Here is a 15,737-nt window from a genome sequence, read left to right on the forward strand (position 1 = left end):
GTGAAAGTCTGAAAGGCTGCTGGTAACGTCACTGTATTAACACCTCACTTCAAACAGCTATTTTGAGAGGTTTTGTGGTTTTTTGATAGTTTTGTCCCATGAATGTAACGTTCAAAATGACACAGATGTAGGATAAGCAACACTAAATCAGCAAGATTTAAAAAGCTCTCACAGATACCTTTCACAACCGAGGTGTATTTTCACAATGCACACTTATGTCCCATTTTCCAAATTTAGAGGATGACATCACGGTATTACCAAAAAAGCCACAAGCTCTAAATTTATTTCTATTTATGTAGAAACAATTCTTAGCCTGTAAAGTGTTTTTTCCAGGAACATTTCATAGTTGGCTGGACCTCCTGTACTCTGACTGGAAATCCAGTCTGAAAAGAAAAGCACCTTTACTATCCCTACAATTACCCGAAGCTGTAAGGCTAAAAAGGAGACATCCAAAACAGAAAGCTGTGAGGCACAGACAGTACAAACCAATGCTGTGGTTCTACCCACCTCCACTTACCTTCACATTGTTATCCCTTTCAATTGAAATGTTAAAGTGATCGTAAGACAAGAAACTACTGGATTTATTAGTACAGGATTTTATTTCCTGCAGCCACAGGCCTGCTTCAGAGACACAAACATTTACATTAGGTTGGCCGAGCTCTGGCACCCAATGTAACTCAGCAGCACACTTTCAGTTGCCCACAGCAAGCTGGTCAGGAGCTAACCAGGACAAGCCATCTTTTTCCCTTTGTACTTCAAGTAAATCGGAGACTACTGAAGGTGTTTTTAATACATTTAGAAAAGATTACCAAAACAATGTAATGAGTAAGGGCACCATGCTACGTCTGGCTTGATTTTCCCCCTTGAATAGTAGCTTGAAGTCATAATTCAATTAATTCCCCAGGACTTTCTCTCTGGAAATCAGTTTTTTTGCTTCGTGCTGCATACCGGTGAGCAATATTCTCCAAGATAATTAAATTAACATGCATGAGACTGAATAAAACAAACCTGAAGCTATAATGGAGGACAATGGTTACAATATGCAAATCAGCAATGTCTTCATTTGGTGAAAAACTTATTTTCCCTTTCAAGTCTTTTTATTCACCTGAGCTACATTTCGCTCTTCCACATCGCTTACGAACTAGAGTTCGAAACTTTTGTTTGAAAGCTTCTTCCACAGTCCTTCAAATAGGAGACTTGGTGCTTCTGAAAAGGTGGTTTAGCACACCGCAGAGCACGTTGTGGGCAGCAGCGCTTCCCAAGCCGTGGCTGAATCTCCTCACCCCTGCCACAGCTAAGCAGCGCATCAGCAGTCCTGAAGCAACTCCCACTTCTAGGAACAACGCTCGTGACAAAACTTACAGAACCACAACTTCCCAAGGCACAGCGTCACTCACTATACTTCTAATAATGCTTTCCATCACTTCATTGCTCACCTCAAGAATGCTCTCCTCGTGCTAGTAACTGAACAGAAGAGCTGGCCAGCAGTCCATCCAACCCAGCGCCAACTTGGCACTGCCAACAGCAAGTATTGTCCAGGGCAGTCACAGAAGCCCCTGTACAGACCTTTCCCATTGCCCACAGCATTCAGTACTGGGTTACGAGATGTTGAAGCTCATTTCCTTCAGTATTTGTTTTTGGCTCTCAGTGCAGGAATTTGTTTAACCCCTTTTTAATGCTTTGATACAAACTGCTTTCACAGTTCCCCACAGGACCAAGTTCTAGAAATACACTGCATCGTGCATCTGTTTTAAATCAACCACCTACTCATTGTAACAATTGTCGCTGAGCTGCAGTACTGCAGAGTTCAGTAAGCTGCTGCACGTTCACGTCATCCACTGCCTTCACAGACCTTCATCTCCCTTTCAGCCTTCTCATTCATGGACTGAAGTGTTCTGAAGTGTTCCAGCCTTTCAAGCATCTCCCTGCAAGACTGCTCCATCCCCTAACTCTTCTTAGTAGACCTCTTCCACATTGTCTGAAACTCCAGTCCCTACACTTTACCAGACAGGAAGATCAACACTGCACGCAGCAGCTCCAAGTGTGGGTGCCCCGAGGCTTCCAGGAACAAGCAGCGACACCCTCTATCTTGTTCTCAACACCCCTGTGATCTCACAGAGTTGAAAACATCGTTGGCTCTTCTGGCTGCTGCTGCAAACAGGAAAGATCTCAGAATTAGCGCTGACAGCTCTCTGCAATCATCGTCCAGTTGCAGCTGCCGGCTCTGAATTCAGTTCCATGCAATCAGTTTGATTACTGCACTGCTCCCAGACATACGGCCACACATAAAGCTCTACCAAAGATCTCAGGAAGTCCTTGTGGAAATCTTCAGCACCAGCATCAATATTAGAGGCAGCTGAGTACCATTCGAAACTTGGAAGTAATTCCATTTCTCGCACCAAATGACCAAAGTGCTGAACAGAACTTACCCAGCACAGAGCTCCTGGGGGCAAGGGAGAGGCATCGGCTCCCAGATCCTGTCCAGTGACCATTAAGCCTTACCCCTTCTTCCTGTCCTTTCAGTCTTCAAGTTTATGATTTTAAGACTGCTTTAAGAACATTGAAACTTGTAAGTAAACTGCATCATCTCAAAAATTTACGATCTCCTAAATTATTAGGCACTGACTTACAAGTTACATTAACCACATCACAGTGAAAGCTTCCTCCTGTGCTGCATTTCCTGTCCCACATCTAAACCTCCTGACAACTCTGCATTTCCTTTAGAGCCTCTAACAAAGAGCTCTGACGAAACAATGCTCGGGTTTCAAAGCACAGCTGAGATCTGCTGCTTTGTGTTGCTTCTGAGCACATCCAGGCAATTCCTGCAGTTTGAAGATATTTCTGCTTATTAATAATATTTACTACCTTCTTGCAATAACTGTTTTAACAGCAAGTCTGTTTGGTTAAGACTGTCATTTCATTCTTAGGTTTTGAAAGGTTAATCGATCTCCTCCATCACTGGTCATGCATCTCCTCTGTAGGTATCCCAGTCCTCCTTAGCTTGTTCTTTTTGCATTTGACACAGACAGCAACATTCGCTACCTTTCCTTTTGGCAGTCACGGGACCATTTTTGTTCTCCGAATGTTGTTACATCTGACTGTCCTTACAACTCTTTGACTTCCCAATTTCTGTTTTCTCCACTTTTTGCTGCTGATCTCAGACTGGACTCTGTTTTCAAACAGTCTCTATTTAAAGAGGCCGTTAAATGAGAGGAAATGCCAGAAAATATTATCTTTTTTTAGACTCCACATTCAAGGGCTCCCATTCATTCCACCTCGCTGAAGCACCAGGTTAAGCAATACAGAGACCGTAACAAGGGAGCTGCATACAGTCCAGTGAGTGCCATCATCTTTTTAGGTCCTACAGCAGGGCTGACGTTTTCAGAAGGGCCCCTCTTGTTCTCCTGACAGCTCAGTGCTGGCAGTGAAGTGGGTTCAGTGAGTGTTGGGGTCGTTCACCTGGGGAAGCAGAGTTAATCGGATTCTCATCTAACCTGCCGCAGGCTGCGCTGCTGGCTTGGTTACCTCTAAACTGGATTACGGTAATGCTCTTTAAATCTAGTTCTGATTACTCAGGCACTTCAGGTGACCCACAGGAGAGGTCTGCTTACTCCTGCTGAACAGCTCCAAGGTTTTCAAATATTAATACAACCATGGCTGGCAATCTAAGCAAGGAGCACAGCTATTTGATAACTCCATTAGTTTTTGTTTCACTAATACACGTAACAGATCTCCCAGAGGCAGTTAAGCATTTCACCCATGCCAACCAAGACCAGGACCATGATGAAAGAGCCCCCTCAGCCCGGTACACCTGCCTGCTGCCACCATGTCCCTTTAGCCACTTGTTCAAGCTCTCACCTGTGGCAGCAGAAATACGCGTGGATATACAGCAAAACGGATCCCCAACCCATCTGAGATGAAAAAAGCCTTCAGCTCCCCCAGTTGTTGGTTTGGTTTATCAAGTAGGAACAGAAAGGCTAACACCGACACCAGGAAGGACAGCAGGGAAGGAAGGACTGCTCATTTTCATAGCCACCACTGTGAAGGCACAGCCCAAAGCAAGGAAAATGAGTTGTAAAGGTTGAGGATTCCAGCTCAGCGAGAGGCTCCTTCACTCCCAACAGCACATACCACATTGGATGGCCACATAGCAAAAGCAGCACTTTACAGGGGAATTACAAAGAAGTGATCAAATTAAGCACTGCCTTTGAAAACATGTAAAGCCAACATTCATTTCAAATCTCTGTTTGAGTGTTACCCTCTATTAACCTTTGATGAAGTTAACCAAGACACTCTCATAAAGAGTGGCTGTTGTGTATCTGGAGAACCTAGGGAGAGTCCAAACCCTTAAAGCAACAAGGTGCTCCCATATAAATCTGCACACGGGAGTCCATACTCTAACCAAAAATTTCAAAGTTCTCAACTCCATTGCTGGAAGACAGATCAAACCGTAAACAATGAGTTCCCAACCTCAGAAGAAAAGAGTGAAGCAGGATCACAACTTCATTTTATTAATGCCCTATTCCTTTAGTTACCGCACCTGAGGACTACTCTTAAAAAAATAAAAATCTAGAAATTGAATTGATACTAAAAAGCTGCGAAGATGTGCTGCTCCAGGAAGCAGGGAGGCTGGAGCTGTCTGTATTGCAGGACTTTAAACTGGCAGTGCAGTAAGGAGACTGAGCACAGTTGGACTAAGCTGCCTGTGGGGAAATACCTGTTGCAACTTAAGTTTGTAACTCTTAAGAATTTAGTTTAATGTTTAAACTTTAAAAAGTTTAAACTTTAAACTTTCTTACTGAGTTTAGTGTTCTTCCATCAAATGTTTCAGCCATTGCACAAGACCAGCAACTAGGAGGGGAGTATACCAGAGCTGTCACCTGCAGCTGAGGGTTGCCTAACTCAAGCCTGCAGTGCAGGGCAAAGCAGGCAGAGATTTGGAACTAAGCATTACTACACAAACCAAGAACTGGACTCATACTAACAATAAACAAATAGAAAATGAATTTGGAGGTGTGTGCAGGTTTGTGGGCTCAGATACCATCTGTAGCATGTTATTGCTTTACTACAGCTGTGACTGACCCAACTTGAACATCTGAAAGTCACCAACATGCCTACCAAACAAGTCCAGCCAGATCTCCACAAAGAATATCCAGTGAAGCCACGCACGTTAGGCTCTGGGTTTATACAACAAGAAATCTGAACACAGGCTGTAGGTGAAGGTAAAGCCCTTCTATGTCAAAGACAACAAAATGGTATGTTTATTAAATCAAAGACTGCTAAATTCCATGCTGTTGGCTCCATTTATGTTCCGCAAGACTGATGGTTTTCCAACATGATCCCAGAATATGCTTTCCCGAAAACAATCCCTGATAAGCTGGTGGGCAAAGAAAATTATGCAATTATTCTCCACATCCTTACAAATCTTTTACAGCACTTAATAATACAATCCATGTATGAGCAAAGAAATGTAAACAGATTCAGATATGGGTTGATATAAATAAAATGGCTTTTACTTTCCCTACAGATAACTTTAGATACTTCACATAATATAGAAAATGTTCAAGGAGAATCCTTTTGCCGACAGAGGAGAACAAGGCATTTGTTTAGCACTATCACCATGAGGCCTGGGTGAAAATACACAGAACGGTATCCTGATAAAGCTGCAAAGAATTCAGTTATGAAAGGGTATTTCCCACTTCCAAATTTTGCTAGGACACCTCTAAGTTTTTATTGGCTTTCATAAAAAAAAAAAAAAAAAAAAAAAGATGCTACTTCTCAACAGATACAGGAAGTTGGACCATTACATCCTCTCTCTCCTGTTGACTTCTCTCTAGAAGAATCATTCATCCAAAAGTATGCAAGATGCTTTACAGAGCAGAGCTTATAGCCTCACAGCTTCCAACAGTCAGTAAAAGAAAGGAAATAAACAGGAAGAGGATCAGGACACCTTTACAGAGTTATTCCAGAAATTATTCTATTTAAATACAAATAATTTCTTTGGGATATTACAGAACAGACAAGCTTTAAAGTGGTGGAGGACTTGCACAAGAGATTCTGACTTTGTGAACTAAGATGACACTGTTTTAGGGACTAGAACAATGGGGAGAGACAGAAACAGCTAAAGACAAACCAGAATATTGAGTCTGGTATTACGGACAAGTGGAAACAGAAGAAAAATAGCAAAGAATAAAGATGTAAAAGCGAAAGGCTTTTAACTGGTCTTTGAAGACATCGTTAAGTTCAACACGGTGCAGGAAGGAGAGTCAGAGAAGGACTTTAAAAAGGAACCTTAATTTTCATATTGAAATGCAAGGAGGTTTGCAAGGAGGTTTTAAAAAGCTAGAGTCCAAACAGAATGGAAGTAGGTAACAAAAAAACAAATGCATTGAAATAAAAATCTGCCAAAAAGTACACAGAGAAGTCCAAAAATTATGGAAGCAGAAGTGATTTAATACTTTAACTTCTAACGTTAGGATCCAATCCAATAAAGCACGTCATCCTACATCAATTTCAATGTACTGAATTCCCAAATGTCAGTGAAGTTTTATTTTTTGCAGTTCCAAAGCTCCAGCATCCTAATATAGCAGGGATACCCTGCTGTGCTTGTAGCTCAATATAGATGCAAATTGAGATAAGCACCATGAACTATCAGGGAAATATAATTTTGTTTTACACACAATTAGTTCTTGTAGTTCTTAAAACTCTGTCACCTCAGTTATCCTTTTTTTCCTTTCCATTCTGTTGCACTTACCTGTCATAAATTCACACACGGAATACAAATCACACCATGGTTCCATCTCTAACACTATGAATGTTTACTGGACCTGACATAACAGACCAAATTCCAGTGTGGGAAACACTGAAAAGCCTTCCACCATAACTGTATTTTATGCATTTATCCAGATCCTTCTCCAGCTGAGATCCAACCCTAAGTTAGTAAGTTAAGCAAAACCAGAACAACTAAATTACATTATCTACAAGGACACATGATGGTATTCTACACCAAACCCACTGTAACTTGTGAGGTTTACATAAAACACATCATTTTTTCCCAAAAACAGTAATTTTAGTGCCATTCTAAGCCTCTTTCTCAAGTTACTGCCACAAAGAAAACATACAACTACATGATTTACAGGAAAAAGACAGAGAGGAAGAGGGTCTATAAAGAGACTTACTTTCTAGTCTCTGTTACTTATGCTGACCTGAATTAAGAGATATATGGACTAGAAGTGTCTTCCTAGGTAATACAGAACTGTACTAGAAAGACTTGAGCAAAAAACTGACTTAACAGTTGTGATTTTGTAATCAATATTTGAAATTCAGTGCTACGCAGCCAAGAAAAAAGTTTTTTTGTTTTTGTTTTGTTTTTTTTGTTTTTTTTTTTTTTTTTAAGTTTTTCTTGCATGTTTTTCTTTGTTTTGTCTCATTTTCTAATTTGCCCAGTGAGGTTGTGGATGCCCCATCCCTGGAGGCATTCAAGGCCAGGCTGGATGCGGCTCTGGGCAGCCTGATCTAGTGGGTTGGCAACCCTGCCCAGAGCAGGGGTGGGGGTTGAAACTAGATGGTCTTTAAGGTCCTTTTCAACCCAGGCCATTCTATAATTCCATGATTCTATGAATTTGTCTGTTCAAGTGTCCCTAAACCAAAGGTCACCCCCCAGAAAAACCTCACATCTTCACGAAAAACATTACCGTTAATGTTGTCACAGTAGTAAAAGTGTTCATCGTTTAGCGAAGGGCATGCAGCAACTAAATCCTGCAGGCCTGCCCCAGTGACAGTGAGACAACCCGAGAGGTTGAGGTGTTCCAAGTGTGGCAGTCCTCCTCCCAGAGTCAGCGCCCTGTTAACAGACAGAAGAGAGGCATTAAGAGTTTGCACAGCACTAGACTGACTTGTACTCCACTATGTCACCAGTCACCAATTTACTAGCAGCTTGTAACAAAAGCACACCTCTAATGAATGATTTAGCTTTAGATCTGGCAGTCTGGCACTCTATGAGGTGCATCACCCTTGCAGCTGCGCAACAGGCCTGAAAAATGAACCACTCCCTACAGAAAGTAACAATTTCCTTTGACAGAAATGGACTGAAGTGGGAAATCACTTTGTTCATTGTTCATTAATGACTCCAGAGATGACCACTTATTTCAAAGAACTGGCATGACAAGCTTCTCCAAAACACTACTGATTTCTGGTGAGTCTTCCAAGGTGAGGTGTATTTCTCAACCCATCCTGAAAATGGAAATAGAGAATTGATGTTCGCAATTTTTGGTGCATAACACTTCCGAAAGCTTAAGTATAACTTTTTGGTTCAAGTGATTTTGGAAACCAAATTTGTATTTTCTTAAGTCTGCCAAATCTTTACCAGCAGAGCCTCTCTGCCAACACACCACCACGTTACTCTGACGAAGTTTGCTATTCTTCCTCCAAGTAAAGAAGAATTACTGGTTGCTGATAAAGCAGCCTCACAGATATATTACATCTGACCAAACACTTTGTGCCAGCCTGCTTGTTTCATTGGGAGTTCACGGGACAGCTAAGCAAGTTAATCTGAAAAAAAAATACCACCACACCACAAGCTTGAACCAACATGCATCAGATTCAAGCCGAGGCATTTTCAGTTTCACATCCTAAGAGCACGGGTGTACAACCTTCTCCCATCAGAAGATGGAAACAGAACTGCTAATAGCAGAACCAACTAGCAGTTTATATGAAATGAACTGGCAAATATAATATTAGGAGATGTCATTATCCTGGTAAGTGCAACAAACACTTACTGCAGAATACAGTCTCAATTCTTGGTATTCCCTCATATCCAAAAAGCACTGAGAAGCCAGCACCACAACTAAACCCTTCCTGTGACTCAAGGATCAAGTATTCCTTTGGTGCAAGAGGATGCAGCCATAAAAGAAGGCCAGCCACATGCAGCACTGCCTACTCCTCACCAAGTGAGCCACACTCAGCAGCACCAGGCTGCTCCAGTGCTCGGACAGCATCAGGCTCAAAGACAAAGCACAGCTAACTGAAGTGAAAGCTTAACTACCAAAAGAGCTGCAAAGAGACATTTGAACAGTTGGTACTTCTGAGGTCTTCATCAAATGGGGATGAAGCCTCTGGAGAGGCAAATCAATGCCAGCAGCGCCCCATGTATTCTCTGTTGACTACGGCATACGGTACAGGTAGGCATAAAGCCTTCACATTCCAAGCAGCTCTAATTAGTCCCCAGAGCTATTTACCGCACATCTGAGCGAGTGACTTCAAGTATTTCAGTCTTGTCCCATTTTCATTATGAAGCAATAACTGCACTTTGCTGACACAATGTAAAATATCAATTACATATCACACATTGCAAATTTTGTGACTTGTGAAGCTGGCTCAACGTTCAAGCTAACTTCAACTAATTTCTATGCTTTATACGTTATATGAAGTTATGTTTTATGTGTTCTTATGCACATAAAAAGTTATGTCACCAGTCATACACGTTAAATGAGATGTTACTACGGTTTGTTTTTAAAGTTTCAAGAGTATTAAAAAGTTTAGCAGACATAATGGAAAAAGAGTGAACCAACGCTGAATTTCCTAACAAGAAATTACCACAAATCAAATACAGAAGTATAAATAAATACTGTCCATTTGCCTACTGCAAATGAATTTACCAAAGTACTTTATTCCAGGGAAGATGTCAAAAAAAGCTTTTTAGAATCCTTTTACTCAAGGGAAAAGTTGGAGAAAGCTTTCAAGTCTGGTACCATAAATATTTTGAAATGGATGCAAAGATCACTTAAGACTTACCAGATTCTTTCAGTAAAAATATTTATACTGAAACTAGGCCAATATAACCCAGAGCAACCCAACTGCAACAAGTACCAATAAAAACCCTACTGCAGCGAAATAGCTCAGAAATGTCTTTTCACCTGAGAGCACGGTCTGTGATCTGGTAACACCCAGACAGACTGAGAAACTGAAGAACTCGTGCAGTCTCTTCATCTGGTTTTTCACTCCCAGAGTATGCTAAGTCTTTTTTCTCTGACTGTTTAGTCCTTACTGTTTTCCTACACAGTGCAGAGGACTCTGGAAGTGCTTGAATAGTTCTTAGTGCTGTCCCAGCACAACAAAATGAGTGACCGCAGTAAATCAAGTCAGTAGAAGCACAGTGCTGCTGCCACCCTCTAGTCCTTAAGCCATAAATGTCTCTACTGCAGCAAGATGCAGAACAATTAATGGGGGATGTTGGTTCCATGAGGCAAAACCCTTCAACATTTCTGTGTCTCCACTCTGCAGCATCTTCAATGTCAGCTAAATCATCTGCATCTAGCATCCACACATACGCAGAACTGAAGTTTTCTGAGCTGTCAGGGTCAGTCCAATGATGCTCACTGTCTCTCCCTTCAATAAAGTCTTCGTTGTTGATTTCATGCAAACAATTATACTTCTTGCTGGACTGCAGAGTAATCTCTCTGTTTTTCCACAAGGTCTTAGCATTCCTGTTTCTGCAGCCTTTCAGAAAACCCCTGTTATGGTGAGTTGATATGATGCCCAGAGCTCTGGAAATCCTCTCTATTGCCACGTCCGTGATTTTTTCACATCCAGACAGATCAAGGTGGCGAAGATTTTGACAACAACCAAGTGAAGACCAACTGAAATCAGAAGAAACGAATGACTTATGTTTGCTCAGAAACAGCTGTTATGGATAAATATACAAAAAAAGATTAAATAAGGGAGATAATTTATTAATTCACAGATTAGATAAAGAAGTCCGTATTTGTTCAACATGTAGTAATTTTTTAAATACAGCAGACCAAACACATATGGGACAACAACTTCAAAAAGCAGTTTCTGCCATGCATAATGCTGGTACCAAGAGCCAAGTAACTTAGAGAAATCATACAGTTCACTTTTTTCCGCTTTCCAAGAAGTTAACTTACTGAATTAGTAAAATCCACAAAGAAAAGAAACGTGAGGTGTAATATTCAGTTCAAAGTATTTTAATACTTCTTTCCTATTTGAGTTTAAGATTGCCTGTTTATCCATACTCAAGTATCAGTGCACTTAGACCCTATGTCTTTCTCTCAAGAACTTTCCACTTGTTTCAGAAAGAATAGCTGAATTCCTGAAGCATGCTTTGTGTATGCTATTAATTATCCCATAGAGGTGATTACTCCTAGATTGCTATGGAAACAGACCTTGACATTAATGCAAACTCACCCCTTCAGCCTTGTATTTTTCAACTGAAACTGAAATTAGATCTGCAGTACCATTGCTGCATTATTAACTATAACAGTATATAGCTGATTTAACCTTTGCCTATTCACAGTTAATGTTTTCCATATATGATTATTTTCATTTACAGCAAACCAAATCCATTTTCTCAAATTACACATTTTAAGGCTGGAAATACAGATATAAGGAGGGACCGAGAATCTAAATTTCACGGGAGACTGACACAAAAAGATCAAGTTCTGAAGCATGCAAATTCTATAAAGGTCTTTATTTCAGTTAAATCTTCTACAAGCTACCATGCCGGTAACATTTTGTGTTGTTAGCACACACAACTTGAGAGCACTGTATGATTAAATTGCTGCACATAAACAGCCACTGAGTTGCAGTATCACGTTAAGACCCGTTTGTGCTGGCTCCATATTTATGCATCATCCCACTGGTTTTAATGAAATTTCCGCAGACTTTTGTAAAACTCAGGAGTCCACAGTAATACACCTAGGCCCTAGAACTTTCCCCACCATTTGATCAGCAACTTAAAAAGCAGTATTCCAAATGCTATTGGCTGTATCGGACCAAAAACTACAGTAATTAACTCCCAAAATTAAATCTATGAAAAAATTAAAGTTGTTAATGTTATACATAACAATTTAATTTTGTGTTATCTATACTTTGATAAATTTGTAATAGTTAAGACAAGATAGTAAATAGCAAAGCAGAACTTTGTAATGGTCATTTCATTCATTTGTTGCTCTGGTCTAGTCCTTTGTTCTGTGTGAACCCTGACCGATTTATTTCGGTCTCATGTTGGCAATGGAGTAAGGACACACTTGAATGTCTTCCCCCTTTTTATTTATTTTTAAAAAAACACCATTAGCTAACCTTTCAAATGCAGAGTCTGAAATATCAGTTTGAGTGAGATCCAAATACTCCAAGTTGGGACAAAGCTCCAGGATCTGTCTAACCTGGAAAAGGAAGAATAATCAGCAAAGTCTAGCCAAGGTTGCAAACAATATCAGAGACAACATATGAATTTACATTCTTTTGAATTGCAACTTGTTTTCACAACCAGTGTGCTTTAAACTCGGGCACAACGGTTATTAATTCCAGGCTGCACAGCCACAATTATTAAATGCTGGTTTCAAGTTACATACCATTTTGCTAGACACTGCAGAACTGTAGGCTAGTACTAATGTCTTCACTGAGGAGCCTACATGTGGGAGGACATTTTGAATTAAGCCATGAAGCAAACGTTTTTCCATTTGTGCTATATTAATGGCAAGTGAATCTTCAGCTGCTTCTTCTGAAAAATTAGAAAAAAAAAGAGGAAGACTTAATATTGTAAGTCATTTGGAATCTACACTGTCAGCTTACGTTACAGAAGTTACCAGAAAACCAAAGAAAGCCTAACAAAGCTTAGGGCTTAGGTTTCAGAAAGTACCCTACATCAAAACTTCTGCTGAATTCTAGTTCCATATGTCAGCCCCATCTTTAAAATCTTGTTGGTCCTTCCAACAATCCTGAAGATTTTAACACCAACAGCAAGTAAAAATAGTAAAAGACTTAACAGAAAATTAACATTTAAGGACTCTGAGAAACATTTACTACAGATTATGAACTATTCAAAGCAGTCTGGGGCAGCTATTTCCACTGACTTGATTAATGAATTGAAATACAACATCATTGGGCATTTCACATCCCATGATGTAAAAGCTTATGACAAGTTTTACTTTCAATCTAGAACACATTAGGATGCAGTATGATTCACCCAAACTTTCTAGAAGATAAAGTCTTTTACCTCCTTCCTAACTCCAGAAGTATCCCCATAACTCTTCTTTCACCTGTGCTCATGGTTGCTACCTCCTAGATGAGCTATTTCAGCACATCAATACCAGCTGCCTTTTTGTTGTCAATGTCTCCCCTGTATTCTCATCAATCTGAGAGTCAGGATGAAAATAGGGAAAAAGTGTACTCCTTTCAGGAACACTAAGTAGTTCCTAGACAAAACTTCAAGTTCTTTTTTACCGTATAAATCTACTTGGCTTAGAAAGCATTTAATCTAGATAAGAAAGTAAGTGTTGCTGTATCTGTCATTGATTCCATGTACATAGAAGCAACTACAAAAAAATGGTAGTTGGAATTGATTTTATACGAGGAGACTCCATTTTATGAGTTTATTATAGCTATGTAATCTGTAGAAAAAAAGAACTTCAGAAAAAAACTAAGGTCTAAGAACTTCAGAACTTAAAAATCAGAATTTACTTACCAGATTCATCTATGTCAGCATCTTCATCCCATTCCTGGAAAGCACGACTTTCATCTTTTCTATTTTTCACCCATTCCTCATCAGGTTCTGTCTCAGTATCTGCTGCAGGACCACTATACCAATCACCTACTCACCAAGAGAGAGAGATGAACACAAACTTTTCTCATTAGAGCAGAAAACAGCAATAACTTCTCAGTATACTGTGACTTATCTAACCATATGAAATAAAAAAATTTTGCATTTGTCTCAACTAAGGTTGGCCTGACCCTGGACATAAGTCATGTTTGGTTGATATTTTAAAGCTAGAGATCCCTGAAACAACTGCAGTACCATTACACAGATCATTGCCTATCATGCTATTCCTGAGACATGCCTTCTATCCTTATTTCCTTAGTAGGGACCAACGATTGCAGAAATAACAAAAATGATTATGGAGTATCTGGATTGTGCAAGTGCTAAGTTCTTTATGGTCACTAAATTAACCACAAGCTTCTTGTTTAGCACTGGGTTTGAGGCATTTCTGTTTTCCTTGGGAAACTCACAACCATATAGCCCATCAGAATGTATTTTATTAGCCCGTTTTTAGTCACTGCACATGACAACTCCATGAGCACAAACCCCAAATCCCAGAAGGAGCCTACCTACAACAGCTGTACAACTCAATTATAATCTATATGACTAATCAAGAGATAATCATTTTCTAGAACATCTGGATGAACACAAGTATCAGGACAGCTCTGTTTTAGCTGTGAGGGAATCCCATTATCACCAAGAGCTACTGCACAGGCACAAGCTATGGGTATGCTGTAGTGTTGGGCTCGGGATAAGTATGTCTGCTGCCTCCCTTAGTGCAGGTATACTTGAGACAGGAAGAGCTTATCCCACTAGTGAGGTAGTGGGAAACCCTATTATCCCACAAAAAAGAGCAACCCCTGTTAAATAGTTTCTTATTCGAACAACACAGACAACAAAATCCTAACTATTTGTCAACCAACTGAAGGAAAAGGCTTTGGTGACATTTCTCATCTGCTTTATCCCACCTTCATAATAAATACAGAGAAAGCCTCAAAAACCCTGCCTGTGTGAGAAAAAAGTTAAAAATTAAACCAAGCCTGTAAATATATATTTTTTTAAACACCCCCCTCCCCTCCCAGCAGTAATTCCTATCTGAGAAGCTTCCACCCAGTTTAGAGCACTTCTCCACAAACGACTGCATTAGCAAGTATAGACAGTACGTCATGGGAATGGCTTCCTGTTGTGCCAAAACCAGGTTCAGGAACAGGCCAATTTAAGCAGATGCCAATTATCTCTTCTGTGTGGCATGTAAGTATAAAGTTAACTAGGATTCAGGTGAAAATTCAACGAATTAGAACTCTGAAACCCCCCCCACATACCCGCTCCAGCTCTGGGACCAATCTATTATTCTAAGTCAGATTCATTCAGCCAAAAAAATTAATTCCGAACAGAAAGTCATTTAACTCCTCTCTGCCCTGTACAGACTTTAGAAGCCATAAAGGTACAAAGAGAAAAAAAGAGTTCTTAGCTCTTAGGTCAATAATTTAAGTTTTAAACTAACTTTATTAATATCTTAAAAGACATGAAATACTGCTTATTAAAAAACACATTCAGCTCAAACACAGGCACAGCATCAATTGTGTAGCCTGCAATGCTATACTCCAGTGATTGTTTAATATTCACACACGTCTGGACAAATACTAATATTTATATTTTAAGCTACAGATACACCCCGATGTCTCTCATAACTGGCCTTAACAGAATACAGAGTATTTTGTCTGTTTGAACAGGAGCTTTTGCAAACATTATGTTTCTCAGCGGAAAATTTTAAAGAACACAAGTCTGACGAACAGAAGCTGGAGCACACCACCTCTTAGTCCTTACTGCAGTACAAGGTAAGATATTTAAAGAACCAATAATAAAGCTAGCATATGCAGTTTCTTTGAAGTTTGTATATAAAAAGCAAGAATAGGTTACAATGAAGTGCTACAACTCTGTTGTTCTGAACTTCAACTCTGCAGTTAGGTGTGAGTCACAAGGCATACATCCCCAAGGAAAACATACTAGTCAGGAACCGACAAAAATATATTTTATCTCTACCTAGTAACACAATAATATGAAAATATTACTGAAATAGTAGCAGTATTTAAAACTCAAAACCCCTTACACTATAATTAAGATGTGGTACTAGTGAGCATGCTTGTTAACATTAACTGAAGACAACAACCCTCAGTAAAAC

General features: G+C 39.9%; 1 protein-coding gene across 5 annotated transcripts in view; it reads right to left on the minus strand.

Annotated features, from left to right (window-relative positions):
• FBXL5 (F-box and leucine rich repeat protein 5) overlaps positions 1-15,737 on the minus strand; it is a 35,765-nt gene that overhangs the window by 756 nt on the left and 19,272 nt on the right. For 2 of the 5 annotated variants that reach the window (XM_084517111.1, XM_084517108.1), the window contains exons 6-11: positions 13,484-13,609; positions 12,372-12,520; positions 12,100-12,182; positions 9,915-10,637; positions 7,695-7,843; positions 5,212-5,377 (exon numbers count right to left, since the gene is read on the minus strand). In XM_084517111.1, the coding sequence (XP_084373237.1) occupies positions 5,280-5,377; positions 7,695-7,843; positions 9,915-10,637; positions 12,100-12,182; positions 12,372-12,520; positions 13,484-13,609 (1,328 nt within the window). In that variant the 3' untranslated portion in view covers positions 5,212-5,279. Of the gene's footprint in view, positions 1-3,001; positions 3,460-5,211; positions 5,378-7,694; positions 7,844-9,914; positions 10,638-12,099; positions 12,183-12,371; positions 12,521-13,483; positions 13,610-15,737 lie in introns of those variants that run through there. The other 3 variants (XM_084517112.1, XM_084517109.1, XM_084517110.1) reach the window with 2 other exon arrangements.

This window comes from Aythya ferina (assembly GCF_964211825.1).
Source record: "Aythya ferina genome assembly, chromosome: 4".
Lineage (NCBI taxonomy): Eukaryota > Metazoa > Chordata > Aves > Anseriformes > Anatidae > Aythya > Aythya ferina.